A 17,989-nucleotide genomic window follows, 5' to 3' on the forward strand; every position below is an offset into this window, starting at 1 on the left:
TTCCAGGGTCGTGGGATCAAGCCCCGTGTCAGGCTCCACGCTAGCAGGGAGTCGGCTTGAGGCTCTCCCTCTCCCTCTGCCCCTCCCCCTGTTCTCTTTCCCTTTCAAATAAATAAGTCTTAAAAAAAAAAAAAAAAGAAAGAAAGAAACACTCTCATGGGGATGAGAAGCTTTTTAAAAAAATTATTTATTTTATTGACAGAAAGAGAGTGAGCACAAGTAGGGGGAGCAGCAGCAGAGGGAGAGGGAGAAGCAGGCTCCCCGCTCAGCAGGGAGCCCAATGTGAGGCTCGATCCCAGGACCCTGGGATCACGACCTGAGCTGAAGGCAGACACTTAACGACTGAGCCACCCAGGAGTCCCAGGGATGATAAGCTTCTTAAGAGTGTGGGTGTGGAGCACAACAGGCACTCAGTATCTGGGAAATAAATTAGCGGGTGATTATCTTGGCAGATGTTCAAAGATGTGATCAAATAATGTCTATTTATTATTTTTAAAGATTTTATTTATTTATTTGTCAGAGAAAGAGAGCACAAGCAGAGGGAGCAGCAGAGGGAGAGGGAGAAGCAGGCTCCCCGCTGAGCAAGGAGCCCAATGTGGGACTTGATCCCAGGACCCGGGGATCATTACCTGAGCCGAAGGCAGTCGCTTAACTGACTGAGCCACTCAGACATCCCATTAATGTCTATTTATGATTTAAAAACTCTCAGTAATCCAGAAATAAAAGAAAATTTACTTAACTTGAACAAGAATACCTATATTAAACTCAAGGCCTTCATAATATTTAGTAGTAAAAGGCTGAAAGCATACTCATTAAAGTCAGAATGAGAACACATACTCTCACCACCAGTATGTCATACTTTTGGAAATGCTAGTCAATGCAATAAGACAAGGAAAAAAAAGGGAAGAGATTTAAATATTTGAAAGAGATAAAACTGTCATTAGTTGTGAACCTATAAAAAGTAAAGGAATCAACAGAACAACTACTACTAAAGGTATTAGGGAGACTTGTAATGTGGTATCACCTGTGTGACAGAGGAGACCAACAACTCTTCTGTGTATTAGCAGAAACTTGTTCTGTGTATTAGCAGAAATGAAGTTCACCTTAATCACAGCAATAACAACCATGGAAATATCATAAAAGTTCAGGCATAAGTTAAAAAGGAGTATGTTAGATCAGTATGAATAAAACTATAAATTTTTACTAAGGTATATAGAGGAATCTGAACACATACAAGGTTCCTCGGATAGGAGAACTCAATAATTGTGAAGATATAACTTCAAAATTGGTTAATACACTTAATGTGATTCTAATATTTCCAATCGGAAGGAATGTTTTTAGAACTTAGAGTGTTTGGAAGGTTAACCCAAAAAAATAAACATGTAAGAATAACTAAGAAAAAGTTCAGAAATTATAATGGGAGAGATAATTTTTACTATTCGATACTTAGCAAGTACACTGGAAACAACTCACGTGTCTAGCAATGGGAGCTCATATTCACTCAGCATTGTTCATACAGAGAAACAGAATGCTTCTGGAAATACTGTTGTAGTATTTATTTATTTATTTATTTATTTATTTATTTGAGAGAGAGAGAGAGGGAAGGAGGGAGAGCTTGAGCAGGGGGAGGGGTAGAGGGAGAAGCAGACTCCCCCCTGAGCAGGGAGCCCGATGTGGGACTTGATCCCAGGACTCTGGGATCATGACCTGAGCTGAAGGCAGATGCTCGACCTACTGAGCCACCCAGGTGCCCCTGCTGTAGTATTTTCAAAACTGCAAAGGTAAATACCAGAAAACTGAGAGAGAGCATTTAGTGGGTTTTAAAATTTTCCTTCTATGTAACTGTATGTACTACAAAGTACAACTAATGTGTATTCCTTCTCTAATAAAAATGTTATTTTAAAAGTTGAATAAATGAATGGCTAATGTTAAACACTGGCTGGTGGTCAGTGTTCTCTAACACATAATCATGCTACAGAACAGCTAGAAACATGAAAAATGATGTATTATGCAATCACATCTGTATGATACCTATATGCACATCTACATCGGTTGGTGCATCCCTCCTCCTCCTGGCTGGCCACCAAAAGATGACAGAGGTCCTGCAGATCTGGAAGCACCTGGCTGATGTTGCAGCCACATCCCCATACATTCCCTGTGCTCACAGTGGCTTTGTCACGTGTACCCAGGCCAGGCTGGTACACAGTTTTTTCTTCAAAGCCAAAACCAACAGAGTTTTTCCACCACCAGATTGCCACCTTCACCTCCTGGAGACACTCCTTTTGAATTCTATGCTATCACAGTCCCCTGGGTCCTCAGAGGCCCTGACACCTCCCTCTCTATATCCAACTCCAGCCACCAGTGCCTAGGGCCGTCATCTCTCCTCCAGACTGCTGCCACCCCATTGAAGCACCCAGTCCATGCTGGGTGCATGAAGGGGATTATGTCCCTTTTTGATGACAAAGGGCATATTTCGAGTTGTTGATGTTCCCTGTTGCTGAGTGAATAGTTCCTAATTTGTGTCACCTCGTGTTTGGCTGCTATTATTACGGAGAAACATTGGACTGCCTTTCTCTTTGCTTTTGCCTTTTACTAGATTAAGTAGGTTTGGTTTTATTTTCCTTCTTCTGGTCAGAAAGTTGTATGTGTTATTGTTCTGTGGGATTTTTCTTCAGTGGTTGTACTTAAAACGTTTGTGGGTGTGTGTGACTTATAGTCACTCAGCAACAAGGAACATAGACGGCTGGGAACTATGACTGCAGACCTCTCGAGTGGCCCTGCACTCATAGGGGACAAGCTACCTGACAGAGGGTGAGCACGCCTCAAAATGCAAGTCAATGGATCCAATGAAAATGCCGCTTGGATCTTCTGTAGCATTTCCATGATGAAAGGAAGGCACACAACCAGTGAAGACAGTCTTAAAGACCAAGAGAAGAAGGGGGCTTCCAGGGGTCGGGGTGCTAACGCAAGCAGATACACAGGCACCAGTGTGGCCTAGGGCAGAGGTGGGCAGTTTAGGAGATGAAAAGTGAATCCGTCCTAGCCCCCTGAGAAAGTAGCTCCAGACAGATTCAGGCCTCAGGGTAAAAATAAAACTGTAAGGTGAATGCAAGACATGTAAGGGAATATCTTTGGATTTAGGCCAAGGAAGAACTTTGTAAAGAAAACATTAAAAGCATAAACCATGTGGACAAAAGACTGATAAACGTGGTTGCATCAAAATCAAGGACAAAGGGACCAGTTAGCAGTCAGATGACAGAAGACAGAATACTCATAACATCTACTAAAAGCAATGAGGAATTGATATTAGGAAGATACAAGGAACTCCTGCAAACTAACACAGCAACTCCAGTGGAAAAATGAGTAAAAAAATATAAGCAACAAATAGTAAGAAAAGACTCAAATGGCAAATAAGCTCATGAAGAGAGAATAAGAATCAGTGGCAAAGAAGAAATGAAAATGAATGCGCCAGGGCGCCTGGGTGGCTCAGTTGGTTGGGCGACTGCCTTCGGCTCAGGTCATGATCCTGGAGTCCCGGGATCGAGTCCCGCATCGGGCTCCCTGCTCAGCAGGGAGTCTGCTCCTCCCTCTGACCCTCCCCCCTCTTGTGCTCTCTCTCTCTCTCACTCTCACTCTCTCAAATAAATAAATAAAATCTTTAAAAAACAGAAAAGAAAATGAATGCTCCAGTGAGACCCCGCCCCCCCCCAAGCCCAGTGCTGGGATCCTCTGGCAGCCACGTAGCACAGACCCCAGGACCACCCCTGCAGGTGCAGGTGTAGTGCCCAACTTGGAGCTGTAGGGCCATCCCACAGTTGGAAGAGCAGCAACCCCCGAAGAAGGCACCCAACCTAGGGCCCACGCATCACGAGAGCACACGTGAACCGCAAGACACATGCCAGGTGCACGGGGGGGAGGGGAAGTGGCGTGGGGACAATCAAAGGAGAGGGCGGCAGTGAAGAGCATGTACTTCAAAGGACACAAAGATGACAAACTAAACCCTTTGCTGTGTCAGTGGTCTAAGGAAACAGAATGGCAATCATCCTACCAAACCAAAGACAGGTGTTCAGAATTGGTGACAAGTAAACCCAACAGCTATACATTATTTATAAGAAACACACTCAGGACGCCTGGGTGGCTCAGTCGTTGAGCAGCTGCCTTCAGCTCAGGTCATGACCCCAGGGTCCTGGGATCGAGCCCCACATCGGGCTCCCTGCTCGGCGGGAAGCCTACTTCTCCCTCTCCCACTCCCCCTGCTTGTGTTCCCTCTCTCGCTGTGTCTCTCTGTCAAATAAATAAATAAAATCTTAAAAAAAAAAAAGAAGACAGAACTTTAAAAAGAGATATAAAATAGATAAAGCACCTGGAAATAAACCTTAAAAAATAAGCAAGTTCTTCATGGAGAGAAGGGTTAACAGACACCATCTTTACGTGGGAGAAGACAATATAACAAAGACATCCATTTCCTCCAAACTGATCCACAAACTCAGTACAATTCTAATCCAAATCCAAACAGGGCTTCTTGTGGAAATCCTGACCCCAAACTGATGCAGTAACCCCCACCACCCCACAGAATATCTGAGGCACCCAAAGAGGACACTCCCACCCCCGGGCAGCATGGCACAGGGCAGAGAAGGGTAGCCCGAGAGTCGGGGTGACAGACACATCTGCCAACAGAACCCTAAAAAGAATCCAATCTCTCCACCTAATTACAGAGGTGAGTCAGCAACCAATAGGATAAAGAATTCAAAATCATCACAATCCAATAAAACGGAGACTCTTATGTGATGAGCCCAGAGGCTGTCGAAGCTGATGGACAGAGGGAGTGCCGGGAGGGCCTCTTGGCAGCAGCACAGCGTGGGCCCCACAGGAAGCCAGAGGCAGAGCCCACACACCATTTGCTTTCTCCTGGGTGCTCACCCCTGGGGCTCCCCAACCTCACCAGGGGCAGCGCCACTTTCTGGGGGCAACGCCCAAAAGTCCCCGAGTCTCCTCAGGCCTGCCCAGCCACCACCTCTTTGGCCTCTGACCTCTGGTGTGTGTCCAATGTAGGGGTCCAGGGCAGGCCACCCCAAAATGTGCCACTATGGCAAACTGATTATTTTGCATGGAAGCCACTTGGGAATGCACTGGTGCAAGGTCATCAGACTTCGCTCTGTCCCCTGAAAGCTGAAGTAACCCTTCCATGGGGAAAACACCGTCCCTGTAGGAAGAAGTAAAAAGGTACCATTCTCACCAGCGGTAGGAGCTTCCTTGCTGAGAGAGCTGGAGAAACAGACCTTGTCAACGTTACCTCAGTCCAGACTCTGCTTAGAATTCCTCTCTAAGTAAAGCTCCCAAACGTCTGTTTTATCCTGTCAATTCCTCACAAATTTACTGTGTCTTTGTCTAAAAAATATAAAAACTACCTGCCTTGGCCGTTTCTTGGGGTCTCGATTTCATTATTGGACCTCTGTGCATGAAACAAAACTGCTTTTTCCCTCCTGTTAATCTGCCTTATGACGATTTAATTCCGAACCCAGCTGGAAGATTCCTGGGAGGAGAGAAGGAAATTTCTGCCTCCCCAGCACCAGCATGCACACTGATCTGACCCCTGTATGTGCCTCATCTTCCCCGTCCCCTTTAGGAGCGCCACAGCCAGCTGCCCAGCCCCCCACAGCACCGCAAATCTGCCCGCACGCCCACCCAACTGCGCCACATAGAAGAGCATTTCCAGCTCCCACAGATGGCTGCCAGCCACCCGTTTCCATCCCAGGCCCCTTGGACATCCCTTTCATAGGAGCAAAATGGACCCTCAGCACAAAGCAGGTTTGATCACTTTGTGGTTTCCACCATCCCTGAGTGAAATCCAGCCTGCCCCACCCCTGGCCCCACGCACCCCATCCCTACCACCCTGCCCCTGCCTGGCCTCCGAGGCCAATGGTCATGTCCCTCCACCCTCCCCAGCTTCTTGTCATCGCCTGTCCCCAGGGCATACCGTCCCAGCACCTTCCTGACCAGCCATTCCTGCTAGACTTGGCTCCCTGAGTGCTGGGCCCTGCATCTGTGCCTGCCAGGTGTGGGCACTGGGGTGTGCGGCACCTGAGGTACAGGGCACTTTTGGGGGTGTGCCTCTGGTGGGTCCTAACACCACATTCACGCTTCCCATAGTGGACAGAACCAAACAATTTCACAGTCATAAGCCAGAAAACCTCCATAGGGACAGATTGGGCCCCTCTCATCACCAACAGAGGCTCCTGCCAAATGGCAACGAGAGCATCTGCGGGCAAAGGTGGGAAGCAACCGCTGGTATGAGGTTCGGGCCCCACCCAGCGCACCCGAGTCCGCCCGCCTGCCTCACCTGCCGCTCTCGTCCTTCAGAGCCCCAAAAGTGGCCTGCCGGCTAGTCCTCCCCGAAGGCTCCTGCGCCTTCTCGCTGGCATCCGGCTCAGGCTCCAGGGAGGAGCTGGTGCTGCCCTCGCGGCTGACGCCACTGCCCCTCCCAGGGCTGTTCTCCGCTGAGGCGCGGGGTGACTCAGTGTTCTGCTTCAGGGTCTGCAGCTTCGCCAGTGGGATGATGTCGCAGTCCTGCGGCCGGTGCCACACGGTGCGCTGGGTGCTGGCATTGTAATAATAGAAGCGGGATGTGTTGGGGTCAAACAGCTCCCACCACTGGTTCTCGCTGGTGCGCTTGATGCGGACGCCGGCAGGAGGGTCCCACACGCACTCGCCCGTGACCAGGTTGGCATACATACGCTCACGGGTGCGCGGCTCGATGATCTCCACCCACTCCAGCCTGAGAAACAGCAAGAGAAGAGTTAGCAGGGTCGGGTGCTGGCCTCCGGGAACAAGGGGCTCCTGCAGCCTGGCCCAGAACGATGTGTCCTGCCCATCAAGTGGTGTGCCCTTTGTCCCTCAGCTGCTGTGCAGGCCACCTGCTTGTGGAGGGCGGGGTTTGTAGACCCACCTACAACAGCAGACCCTTTCCCACATCTGCCAGCTCCAAAGGCAAGAAATCCTGTCACTTACACAATAAAACCAAGCCAAACTGAAGTCCCATCCCTGATCTTCCCCATGCTCATTACTGCCCAGGAGCTCTTTAGGGAGACTTGGGCCAAGCATCTCTCCACTGGGCTCTACAGGCTCTAGCTCCCTGTCCTCAGAGGAACCTGGACACAGCCTGGCTGCGTCCTGCAGGATGCCCTGGCTACTCTCAGTCGGCCTGGCCACCATGGGCCACCACCGCCCGTCCATCTGCAGCAGGAATGGATGCCACCATCTTTACACTGGGCCCACTGAGAAGGGGCTTCCAGCTCAGCTGGGATGTGACTTGGTGCTCTGGAGCCATTTCCTCCCTGGGGCTCCCAGAGTGTCCCCACCTCAAGGACACAGCTTCCATCACACTAAGTTTTTTGTTTTTTTAAAAGATTTTATTCATTTTATTTATTTATTTAATTGACATAGAAAGACAGAGACAGCGAGAGAGGGAACACAAGCAGGGGGAGTGGGAGAGGGAGAAGCAGGCTTCCCGCGGAGCAGGGAGCCCGATGCAGGGCTCGATCCCAGGACCCTGGGATCATGACCTGAGCCGAAAGCAGACGCTTAACAACTGAGCCACCCGGGTGCCCTATTCATTTATTTTAGAGAGAGATACAGAAAGAGCATGAGCGGATGGGAGGGACAGAAGGCGAGGGAGACTCCCAAGCAGGCTCCCCGCTGAGTGTGGAACCCAATGCGGGGCTCGATCTCACGACCCTAAGACCACGACCCAATGCCCAACCAAGTCACCCAGGCACCCCCATCCCACTAAGTTTTTTAATGAAAACTAAAGCTATTCAGAACAAGGCAATTTTAATGTCGGTATGTCGATATCAGGGTGTGTCTGGATGACATCTGGCATATTTTTATTCTGGGTCCAAGTTTCCACACAAATAACAACCCTTTAAATGCCACAGACTGGTGTGTCTGTAGGTCCTTCTGCTGTTCTGGAACCTCGCAATGGGCATGCTCCTCAGCACCACAGCCCTGCCCTCTGAGACCAGACCTACTCAAGGCCAGATGCCCCATGCTGGAAGAAGGACCAGCCCACTCACTGTTCACTCCCAGCAGCTCAGAGGCTCTGGGGCCTCCTTTGGGATCAGCAGATGCTTCCAGAAGCCCGTGGGGAGGGCCAGGTGAGTCCTGGCTCCCTGTCTCAGCCAGTGCCGGGGCGTGGGCACCCAGCACAGCACAGTGAGGCCAGGGAGAAGTGGAGCCAGTCTGCGGGGAAGGCTGCTCTGGGGGATGGGGTGCCGCTGTGGGGGCAGAGAGCACAGGGGATGGGGGGACACAGAGAGAGAAGGGAGCACTCAGGACCAGATGCATGACCAGCCCGTGGGGCTCCACAGACCCTGAGAAGGGCCACACAGTGCAGGCAAAGTCTTGAGCAGCAGGGTTTGTGAGAGAAAGGCTGGGGAGGAGTGAGCAGACATCCCTCCCGACCCGACTTCGCCTGAGAAGCCAAGAGGACCCAGGGGCAGGCAGGGAAGGTGGTGAGGCCACAGTGTGGGCCGTTCTGTTTGACACATGGATAAAGAGCAGCCAACTGAATGCTGGCAGAGCCGTCCCACGGGTGTCAGGTGGTGCTGGGGAGGTCGGGGTCAGGGGGTTGGGAGGAAGCCAGGTGTCCTAGGACCACGAGCAGAGCAGCATCCAGAGCAAGGGGGGCTCTACCGTAGGCTGCTACTCCAGGGAAGGAGGAAGCCGGCAGACTGCAGGGTGAGTCCCATCCCACACCCCCCAGGACCCAGCAAAGGGCAACGCCCTTCCCCTCCACCACTGCCCTCCCCACCTGCCTGGCCCACAGACCATACACCCCACCTCTCCGAGGGAGACCAGCAGGGGCCTCTGCAACTGCACTTTCCAGTCTTTAATGGAACTGGGCCACTGGATACTACAGATCACCCCCTTGCACCTTCAAATTTTTAACATTTTGTTTTCAAACTGTCTTAGGCCATTGAAGCTGCTCTAACAAAACACGGCAGACTGGGCAGTTTACAAACAACAGACAATTCTTGTTTGCAGTCTGGAAGCTAGATGCAGGAGTTCAAGGTGCCAGCACGCCGGGCTCTGGTGAGAACCTTTCCGACTGCAGATGTGTGCTCACTGTGCTCACTCCTCACTGTGCCCTCACACAGCAGAGGGGGCAGCATACCCTCTCAGGGCACGAATCCCATCATGGGGCTGCCACCTTCAAGACCTAGTCCCCCCCAAAGGCCTCGCCTCCCAATACCGCCAACATGCACAACATGGGGGACACGGGCCTCCAAATACCAACATGCACAGTCCGCCCAGAACAGAAACAATTTCCGACTTACAAGACGTAAGGCAATGGCCTTCCGGACTCCCTACGTTCCTGCCCCCACAGAACACATGCAGGGATTTTGGTCAGGAAGCTGTGCTCGAGCCTGGCAGGAGCGTGTAGCCATGGCCATGGCAGCACCCCCACTATGAACTGCTGCCCTCTCTCCTTGTGGTGAGGACAGGCCTCGTGGGGAGACGCTTTATGCATCCATCTGACGTCTCACCAGACTCTCCCACTGACGACCCGCCATTCCCTCTGTGTGTGTTCATCTGTCAGCAGCAGCCACTGTGGTGGCAGGAGGACAAAACCTTTTCTCCTTCCCACTTTCTCTGTTTTCTAAGTTTTTACAATGTATTTTCACTCCATGGTGCCTTTTGCTTTTTTGGTGGAAACTCTTGATTTTAATGTAGTTGAATTCATATATCTTTTCTTCCCTGATTTCTCCTCTTTTACCTGGTTTAAGAAATCTTCCCTACTTCTAGGTCAAAACTCTTCTCTCTGAAATCGACTGTCAGAGTTTTATAGCTTTGCCTCCTATCGAAGTCGTTTCTGTATTTGGCCTTTTGCCGACTGTGTGACATTTCATTTTCCCCACGCAGATAACTGGGCCTCTCGGGACGGTCAGCACACAGCACCCTTCTCTCCACGACAGCCCCGTGTCCGAGCATGCCACCAGCTCTGTGGGTCAGTGTGAACCTGACCAGCGCTCTGTCGTCCTCACCATGACAGCTGCGAGCAATGTGCATTTCCAAAGTCCCCGCTCGGCTTCCTCCTCAGGCCTGTCTGGACTACTCCCGGCCCTTGCTCTTCCCACAAACTCTGCTGGCCCACCCAGGGGGCTCAGACACGTGCTCCACCCAAACCATGGTGTACCCACTCAGCTAGGTCTTCTTTAAAGGCTATGTACATCTTCTGTCAGATTTATTCCCAGGCTTCATACACACACACTACTGTAAATGGTATGTTTACTCTTTTTAAAAATAAAACCATGACCTATAATGTATACAGAGAAATGTATAGAATACAGAAATAAGTTTAATGAGCAGTTATGATTTAACACTGGTGTAGCCATCGCTCACCAAGAAATAAAACAAGGCCGTGTCGGAGACACACCCACCACACACCTCTGTTCACCCTGAAGACACCACTGTCCTAAGCGTTAGACTGCCTCCTTGCCTTTATAGTTCTACCATCTTTGAAGATAACCCTAAACAAACTAATTTAGGTGTGTCTATTTTTTAATCATATAGTCCCCCAATAAAACTAATTTTTTTGTGCATTTTATTTCTTTCACTTGCAACTGAAACCCTCTGATGCTGTCTGCCCAGCTGCTGCCCACTCGAGCTCCCAGCCCACCGCACTGCCTGGGTGAAGCCTTTACATGGTGTTTCATTTTGCTTTATTTTTAGCTTGTGTGTGTATGTATGTATGTAATCTATACACCCAACATGGGGCTCAAACTCGACCCCAAGATCAAGAGTTTCATGCTCCAGTGATGGAGCCATCCAGGCCCCCGGTCACATGTTCTTGATCAGTTCTACTGCTGATGGACATGTGGGTTGTTTGCCATCTGGAACTATTTCTCACAACCCCGCTGTGCACATCCTTATCCATGAGCCCTGGCAGGGGGTGCAGAAGCCTGCAGAGGTGGGACGCTGCATCCCAGGAGTGCACACCAACTGTCCAGAGGACCCCGACTTGCTCTCCCCTGAGCCGGGCACAGCAATGTTGCTGACCCCTCATCTCCGCCCGCCTGATAGTGTTCACTTTCTGCATTGTTAACTTTATAAATAATTTTTTGATTATTGCTGGTGGACAGAAACACAGTTTATTTTGTATATTACTTTTTAAGTTTTTTTTTAAAGATTTTATTTAAAAATAAAAAAGAGAGAGCACAAGCAGGGGGAGTGGGAGAGGGAGAAGCAGACTCTGCCAAGCAAGGAGCCCAATGTGGGACTCGATCCCAGGACCGAGATCATGACCTGAGCCGAAGGCAGACGCTTAACCGACTGAGCCCCCCAGGTGCCCCAGTATATTATTTTTTTAAGTAATGTTGCTGAATTTTCTTACTGACTTATTTCTTATTGACTCTAACAACTTACTATGGATTCACCTGTGAATAAATAAGGAAAATACCTCTAATCTTTTGTGTGTAATATAATTGCCTATGTAGAAAATACAAACAATTTGGCCAATAAAGAGAACAAATAATTCTCCTTTTCTGTGTTCTGCAGATTCTCTAGGACATACACCCAGGTGGGGGTTCACTTTTCATTACTGAAATGAAGGATCTGGGGGACTCCTGGATCTCAGGGTGGGCATCTTTAAACAATTCTGGAAAAATTTCCACTTCTACCTTTTCAACACCCTCCCAAGCCCCCTGCCTCCTTCTGGAATGCCACACAAGGACCGTTGCACACGTCATGGAGCATGTGTGTACCCATTCCGTCTTGCCTGCTGCACACCAGATCACTTTTTCAGTTCCTCTTTCCATTTTGTTAATTCTCTCTTCAGCGGTGTTGAACCTGTTGGTTCTTTCCCCAATTCCCACTGTCATTCTTCAGGGTCTCCTATTCTCTGTTCACATGTGCAAGCTTCTCACAGTTTTTTTTTTTTTTAAGATTTTACTTTATTTTTTTAAACATTTCATATTTTATTTGTTTAAGATTTTATTTATATAACAGAGAGAGACACAGCAAGAGAGGGAACACAAGCAGGGGGAGCGGGAGAGGGAGAAGCAGGCTTCCCGCTGAGCAGGGAGCCCCATGTGGGGCTTGATCCCAGGACCCCGGGATCATGACCTGAGCCAAAGGCAGATGCTTAATGACTGAGCCACTCAGGCGCCCCACAATTCACACTTTTTTTTTTTAAAGATTTTATTTATTTGTCAAGACAAGAGAGAGCATAAGCAGGGGGAGTGGCAGGCAGAGGGAGAAAGAGGCTCCCTGCCGAGCAGGGAGCGTGATGTGGGACTCCATCCCAGGACCCTGGGACCATGACCTGAGCCAAAGGCAGACGCTTAACCAACTGAGCCACCCAGGCATCCCAAGATTTTTTTTTTTTAAGTAATCTCTACACCCAACGTAAGGCTTGAACTCACAACCCTGAGATCAGAAGTCTCATGCTCCACCGATGGAGCCAGCCAGGCGCCCCGTCTCATGGTTCTTTAAACATAGATAATTCCAATGTTGGCATTTTTAGGGGCCTCCCTCTGCCGGGTCTCACTCCTGATGCCATTTCCTTATGTGTTTATTCTCTAGGTCCAACTCTCTTGAGGTCCCTCTCTGTACCTGCAATAGGACTGCTAAGTGTTACTGGAAGAAACCCAACAACGGGGAGGGTGGGCACCATGGTGCGAAGCTCTATAGGGTTCACCCCGGCCCTCACCATACTGTCCATGGGACCTGGCAAAATGCTCAGAATGCTTCCAGGCCTCACCTCACCCTCTTGCCTCTTCTCCACGGATGTGCCATAAACAGCCTCACAGAGAACCCTGAGGGTGGAGCTCCCCCTTATGTGCAGCTTCCCCCTGTGACTCTCCATGAGCACACGATTCGCCCCTCACCCCATCCCACTCCCTCTGCCACACTCCCACCTTTTCACACCACAGAAGACTGGCCAGTCCCCCTGCCACAGGCCTGCAGAACCCAAAGCCCCTTCAGGGGATCACTGCTTCTGTAGCTGTCACTGCCTGAGCCTCAGCCCTCGACCATGACACCTTGAGCACCCGGCCCAGGGAGAGGCTGCCCATAATGTGGCAACTGCGTCCACTCCCTCTGCAAGCCGCACCGTTCCCACCTCCCCCCACCTGCAGTCAAACTGGGCTGCTCCTGGGGGAGGCCACGGGGACTTCGTCGCTGCCCGCAGCCACCACCCACCACGTGCCAGTCATCCTGTGGAAGGAAGGACAGGGTGTCCTGGGGACAAGGCAGAAGTGTGAGGACAGGAAGCAGGCCTGTCAGCAGTGTACCCAGGGTGCAGCCATCCCTGGGGCCTCTTAGGTCCCATGTAGCTTCTGATCATGAGCCACCATGCAAGGCCAGTGCCTGCAGAAGGTGGGGTAGGAGTCCCCTCTTCATCTCCAGGGCTGCCCCTCCCAGGACCATCCACCACGACTATCGCCTCACTGCTCACATGGAAATCTGCTTTCCAACTGCCCCACGGCACCAAGTGGAACCACACTGGCCCTGCTCCCCACCCGGATGCAAATGCACAGGGCGACCCTCTTCCCGCCGTGAGGTATGTCTTGACCTAGCATGGAGCCCCTCACCTCTGCCCCCACTGCCTTTACCTACCTGGATCACCCGGCTGGCTGCCAGCTGGCCAGTCCCCTCCCTGAGGACGGAGCAAGTTCTAAGCCTGTGAATTGGGTAATTCTACCTGTGAAACCCGCGCCAGCCTGAGTCGTCCCAGGAACAGCATGCACTCCCAGCAAACTCACAGCTCCCACTCTCAGCTTCCTGATCTAGCCAGGCTCTCCTCATAGGCCAGCCAGCCACTCGCACCTCCGCCCACAGAGCCCCTAACATGGAGACCGTTCTCTCCCACCTGGCAAATACCGGGATGCCAAAGGACGGCACCCCATACTCAGGCAATCACTGATGCACATGGGCCACAGAATAGGAAAGGGGGCCTGTGGAAGCTTCGAAGACAGACTGGCTGACCACAGGCTCTCTCTGCCCGAGGCAGAGAGGGAAGTGAAGGACAGAGAGGGGGACCCCCAAGAAGGTGCCTGGAGGCAGAGGCCTGGAGGCCAGGGCAGCTGTGGGTCTTGCTCGAGAGAAGAGAGAAGGCACAAGAATAGCTCTGGACAGGGCCGCTCTGGGCAGGGCTGACATGATATCACTCAAGCTGATCTATAGGGAACAAGGATGGAGACTTCTGGAAGGCCAGGCAGGAGTCTGCCCCAAGGTCAAGTGGGTGTTCCCTGGGGGCTGACACACAGCAAGACAATTGGGAAGGGGGACCTGAGAAGCCAGGAGAGGAGCAGGCCCAGAGGGGACAGGGCACAGACCCCCAGGTAGGTGCGATGCTCCTGGAGGTGGGAATGGAAGGTCAACCGTGTGCTCAGAGCTGGTGCTCTCTGCCCGGATAAAGTGTGGCATCCTTGCCCCCACAGGAAGCTGCCCCACGGCGCGGCATCTGCAGGGCCGAGTGTAGTCCCTGCACCCCAGCTCCTCACACAGCTGTGCCGTTCTTCTATCCTGGCTCCCTGGGCTCGATTTGACCAGAACAAAGTCCAGACACTCCCAAAGGAAGGACTATTCTGGCACAAAAGCTGAGAAAGCACTGAACTGAACATTCTAAGCTCTAAAGAAGCACTTTCAAGCGAATTTAATAGCTCTAATTCTTTCTAAACAGAGAATAGCATCTGTTCCCTTTTTGGCGCACTCCTGTGTGTGCGTGGGTAGAATCCCCGCTTTTTCAGAAGAATGTTCTGGTCACCCCTGGGGTGCAGCTTTGAACCAAGACCCTTGGGGAGCCAAGGGGCAGAGAATGCAAACAGGACGTGGATCCCTGAACAGAGCAAGGAGGAGACACAGCAGAGCTGGGCTGGGCCTGTGGTCAGCTCCCCCATCCAGACCCTCTCCAGGCAGGTTGGGGAGAGGGAACTCGGTGTGGACTGGAGAAAATGCACCTCGTCCCTGGGGTTAGTGCTGTCTATGCCCAGCACTCGGACAGAGGGGCTGCACAGTGCAAGGATGCTCTGCCACCAGGCATGTGATGAGAAACCGTTCCAACTGCCCCTGTGGGGTTTTGCTGCCAGGAGGGGCTGGGACGCTGCAGGTGACAGACCGGCAGCAGTATCTGAGGTGAATTAGTGAAAAGGAGCTGCTTGGTGGCAGAGGCAGAAGAGCATGAGATCTGGACTAAGATGATTGTGCAGACACCTGAGGGCAGCAGGCTGGCCCAAGGCCCCCTCGGTGTGCTGGGTGTGGCCTGCACCAAAGTCAACATGAAGGGCCCTTCCAGCCTTCCCCAGTTTTTGGAGAGGTTCACTTGCAGACAATGATGTATTCAAAGAAATATTTCCTGAAAGAACTTAATGAGTGTCAAATATGTGCCAGGCAATTTACCAGATGAAAGGGACACAAGAGTGACCAGGCACATCTCTGCCCTCCAGATTCTTGTAACAAGGGCACCAGACCCATTCACTGGGGGAGAGGGGAATCTTTCCAGCAAACGGGGCTGGGACAACTGCAAGTCCACATGTGAAAGAAGGAAGCTCGACCCTTACCTCACACCACATACAAAAGTTAACTCAATATGGATCAAAGGCCTAAATGTAAGAGCTAAAGCTATAAAACTGAGAGGAAAACATAGGGGTACATCTTCATGACCCTGGATTTGGCCATGGATTCTTAGACCTGACACTAAAAACATGAGCAACAAAAGAAAAACAGATAAACTGGACTTGATAAAAATTAGAAACTTTTGGGACATCTGGGTGGCTCAGTCGGTTAAGCGTCTGCCTTCGGCTCAGGTCATGATCTCGAGGTCCTGGGATCGAGCCCCACGTCAGGTTCCCTGGTCAGTGGGGAGTCAGCTTCTCTCTCCCCCTCTGCCTTTGTGTGCTCTCTCTCTCAAATAAGTAACCTAGAAAATTAAAAACTTTTGTGCTACAAATGATACCATCAAGAAAGTGAAAAGACAACCACAGAATGGGAGAATACATTTGCAAATCATGGATCTGATCAAGAACTTGTATCTAGAATATATAAAAAATTCTTACAAGACAAATACTCAATTAAAAAATGGGCAAAAAATCTGAATAGGCATTTCTCCAAAGAACCAACACGCACATAAAAAGGTGCTCAACATCATCAGTCATCAGGGAAATGCAAATCAAACCATGAGACTCCACTCCACACCAACTAGAATGGCTATGATAATTTTTTTTAAAACACCAGCAAGTGGGCGCCTGCGTGGCTCAGCCATTCAGTGTCTGCCTTCGGCTCAGGTCATGATCCCAGGGTCCTGGGATCGAGCCCCACACTGGGGTCCCTGCTCCGCGGGAAGCCTGCTTCTCCCTCTCCCACTCCCCCTGTTTGTGTTCCCTTCTCTCCTTCTGTCAGATAAACAAAATAAAATCTTTTTTTTTAAAGATTTTATTTATTTATTTGACAGAGAGAGACAAAGCGAGAGAGGGAACACAAGCAGGGGGAGTGGAGGGGGAGAAGCAGGCTTCCCGTGGAGCAGGGAGCCCGATGCGGGGCTCGATCCCAGGACCCTGGGACCATGACCTGAGCCAAAGGCAGACGCTTAACGACTGAGCCACCCAGGCGCCCCAAAATCTTTTTTTTTTTAAGATTTTATTTATTTGAGAGAGAGAGAATGAGAGACAGAGAGCACGAGAGGGAGGAGGGTCAGAGGGAGAAGCAGACTCCCTGCTGAGCAGGGAGCCCGATGTGGGACTCGATCCCGGGACTCCAGGATCATGACCTGAGCCAAAGGCAGCCGCTCAACCAACTGAGCCACCCAGGTGCCCTAAATAAAATAAAATCTTAAAAAACAAAACAAAACATAGCAAGTATTGGAGAGGATGTGGAGAAACTGCAACCTTTATACTCTGCTGGTGGGAATCCACTCTAGGAAAGAGTCTGGCAGCTCTTCAGAAATTCCCAGCGTTTCTCTGACCCAAGAGAAACAGAGACATGTCTACACAGAAACCTGTGCACAATGTTCACAGAAGCATGAATCACAACAAAGAGTGGAAACAGCCCAAACGTCTGTCACCTGATGAACGGATAAACAACATGCATGTGGTACATGTATACAATGGAATAAGCCCTGAAATGTGCTATAGCATGGATGAACCTTGAAAACATTAGCTGAGAAAAGGAAGCCAATCATAAAAGACCACCTATTGTGTGATTTCATTTACGTCAAGTGTCAGGAACAGAAAAATCCAGAGAGAGATGGTAGATTAGTGGTTGCTAGGCTGGGACGGGGGGTGGGGGCAGCTGCTGATGAAACGGGGTTCCTTTTTGGGGGGGGGGGGGGGGCAATGTTCCAGATGCAGACAGTGCTGATAGTTGCACAACCTTGTGAATGTACTAAGAACACTGACTGCACACTGTTTAAGGGTAAATTTTACATGAATTATATCTCATTTAGAAAAAGGACTGCCACTTCCCGGGAGCCCAGCAGGTCAGCGTAGGGGCTGCAAAGTGGGATGCTCCCCAGGGAAGGCAGAGGGGAGACAGGGGGTGGGGTGTAGAGGAGCAGAGACTTCCTGCAGGGTGGCTGGTGTCGAGGACAGAGCACATCCTCCAGAGCTGGTGCCCCCTGGAGAAGCAGAAGCAGGAATGACCTCGGGCTCTGATGTGCGTTGGCCATGGCCTGAGCAGGTACCAGGGCTCCACTGGTGCTCAGCCCCTGGTCGTCCCCGCTGGCTCCTTGCATGCCTGGGTCCCTGGGGCCCCCTCCAGGCCTCTGGCCCTCCCAGCATCAGTGCCCACCTCAAGGACCCCTGCTGCCCCTGCCCTATGCTGCCTTCCTGCTGCGAAGCCTGCCGCTGCAGGGACCTCATGCCTCTTCCACCTTTCTAGACTGTTGGCATCTAGTACAGACTGTCTTGTCCTCAGCCTTCACATGAACATCTGTCCTAAACTGCCATCTCCCCGTCGTCTGATTGGCCGCTGTGTTTCCTGAACAATATCCTTT

At 50.9% G+C, this 17,989-nt stretch overlaps 1 protein-coding gene across 7 annotated transcripts in view; it reads right to left on the reverse strand.

Moving 5' to 3' along the window:
* Nucleotides 1–17,989, reverse strand: part of ARHGAP39 (Rho GTPase activating protein 39) — a 104,615-nt gene that overhangs the window by 26,550 nt on the left and 60,076 nt on the right. For all 7 annotated transcript variants that reach the window (XM_073893436.1, XM_073893437.1, XM_073893440.1 and 4 more), the window contains one exon: nt 6,341–6,775. In XM_073893436.1, coding sequence (XP_073749537.1) covers nt 6,341–6,775 — 435 coding nt within the window. The remainder of the gene's footprint in view (nt 1–6,340; nt 6,776–17,989) is intronic.

This window comes from Callorhinus ursinus, unplaced genomic scaffold (assembly GCF_003265705.2).
Source record: "Callorhinus ursinus isolate GAN/ISIS: 27379988/994484 unplaced genomic scaffold, GSC_fseal_2.0 scaffold5, whole genome shotgun sequence".
Taxonomy (NCBI): domain Eukaryota; kingdom Metazoa; phylum Chordata; class Mammalia; order Carnivora; family Otariidae; genus Callorhinus; species Callorhinus ursinus.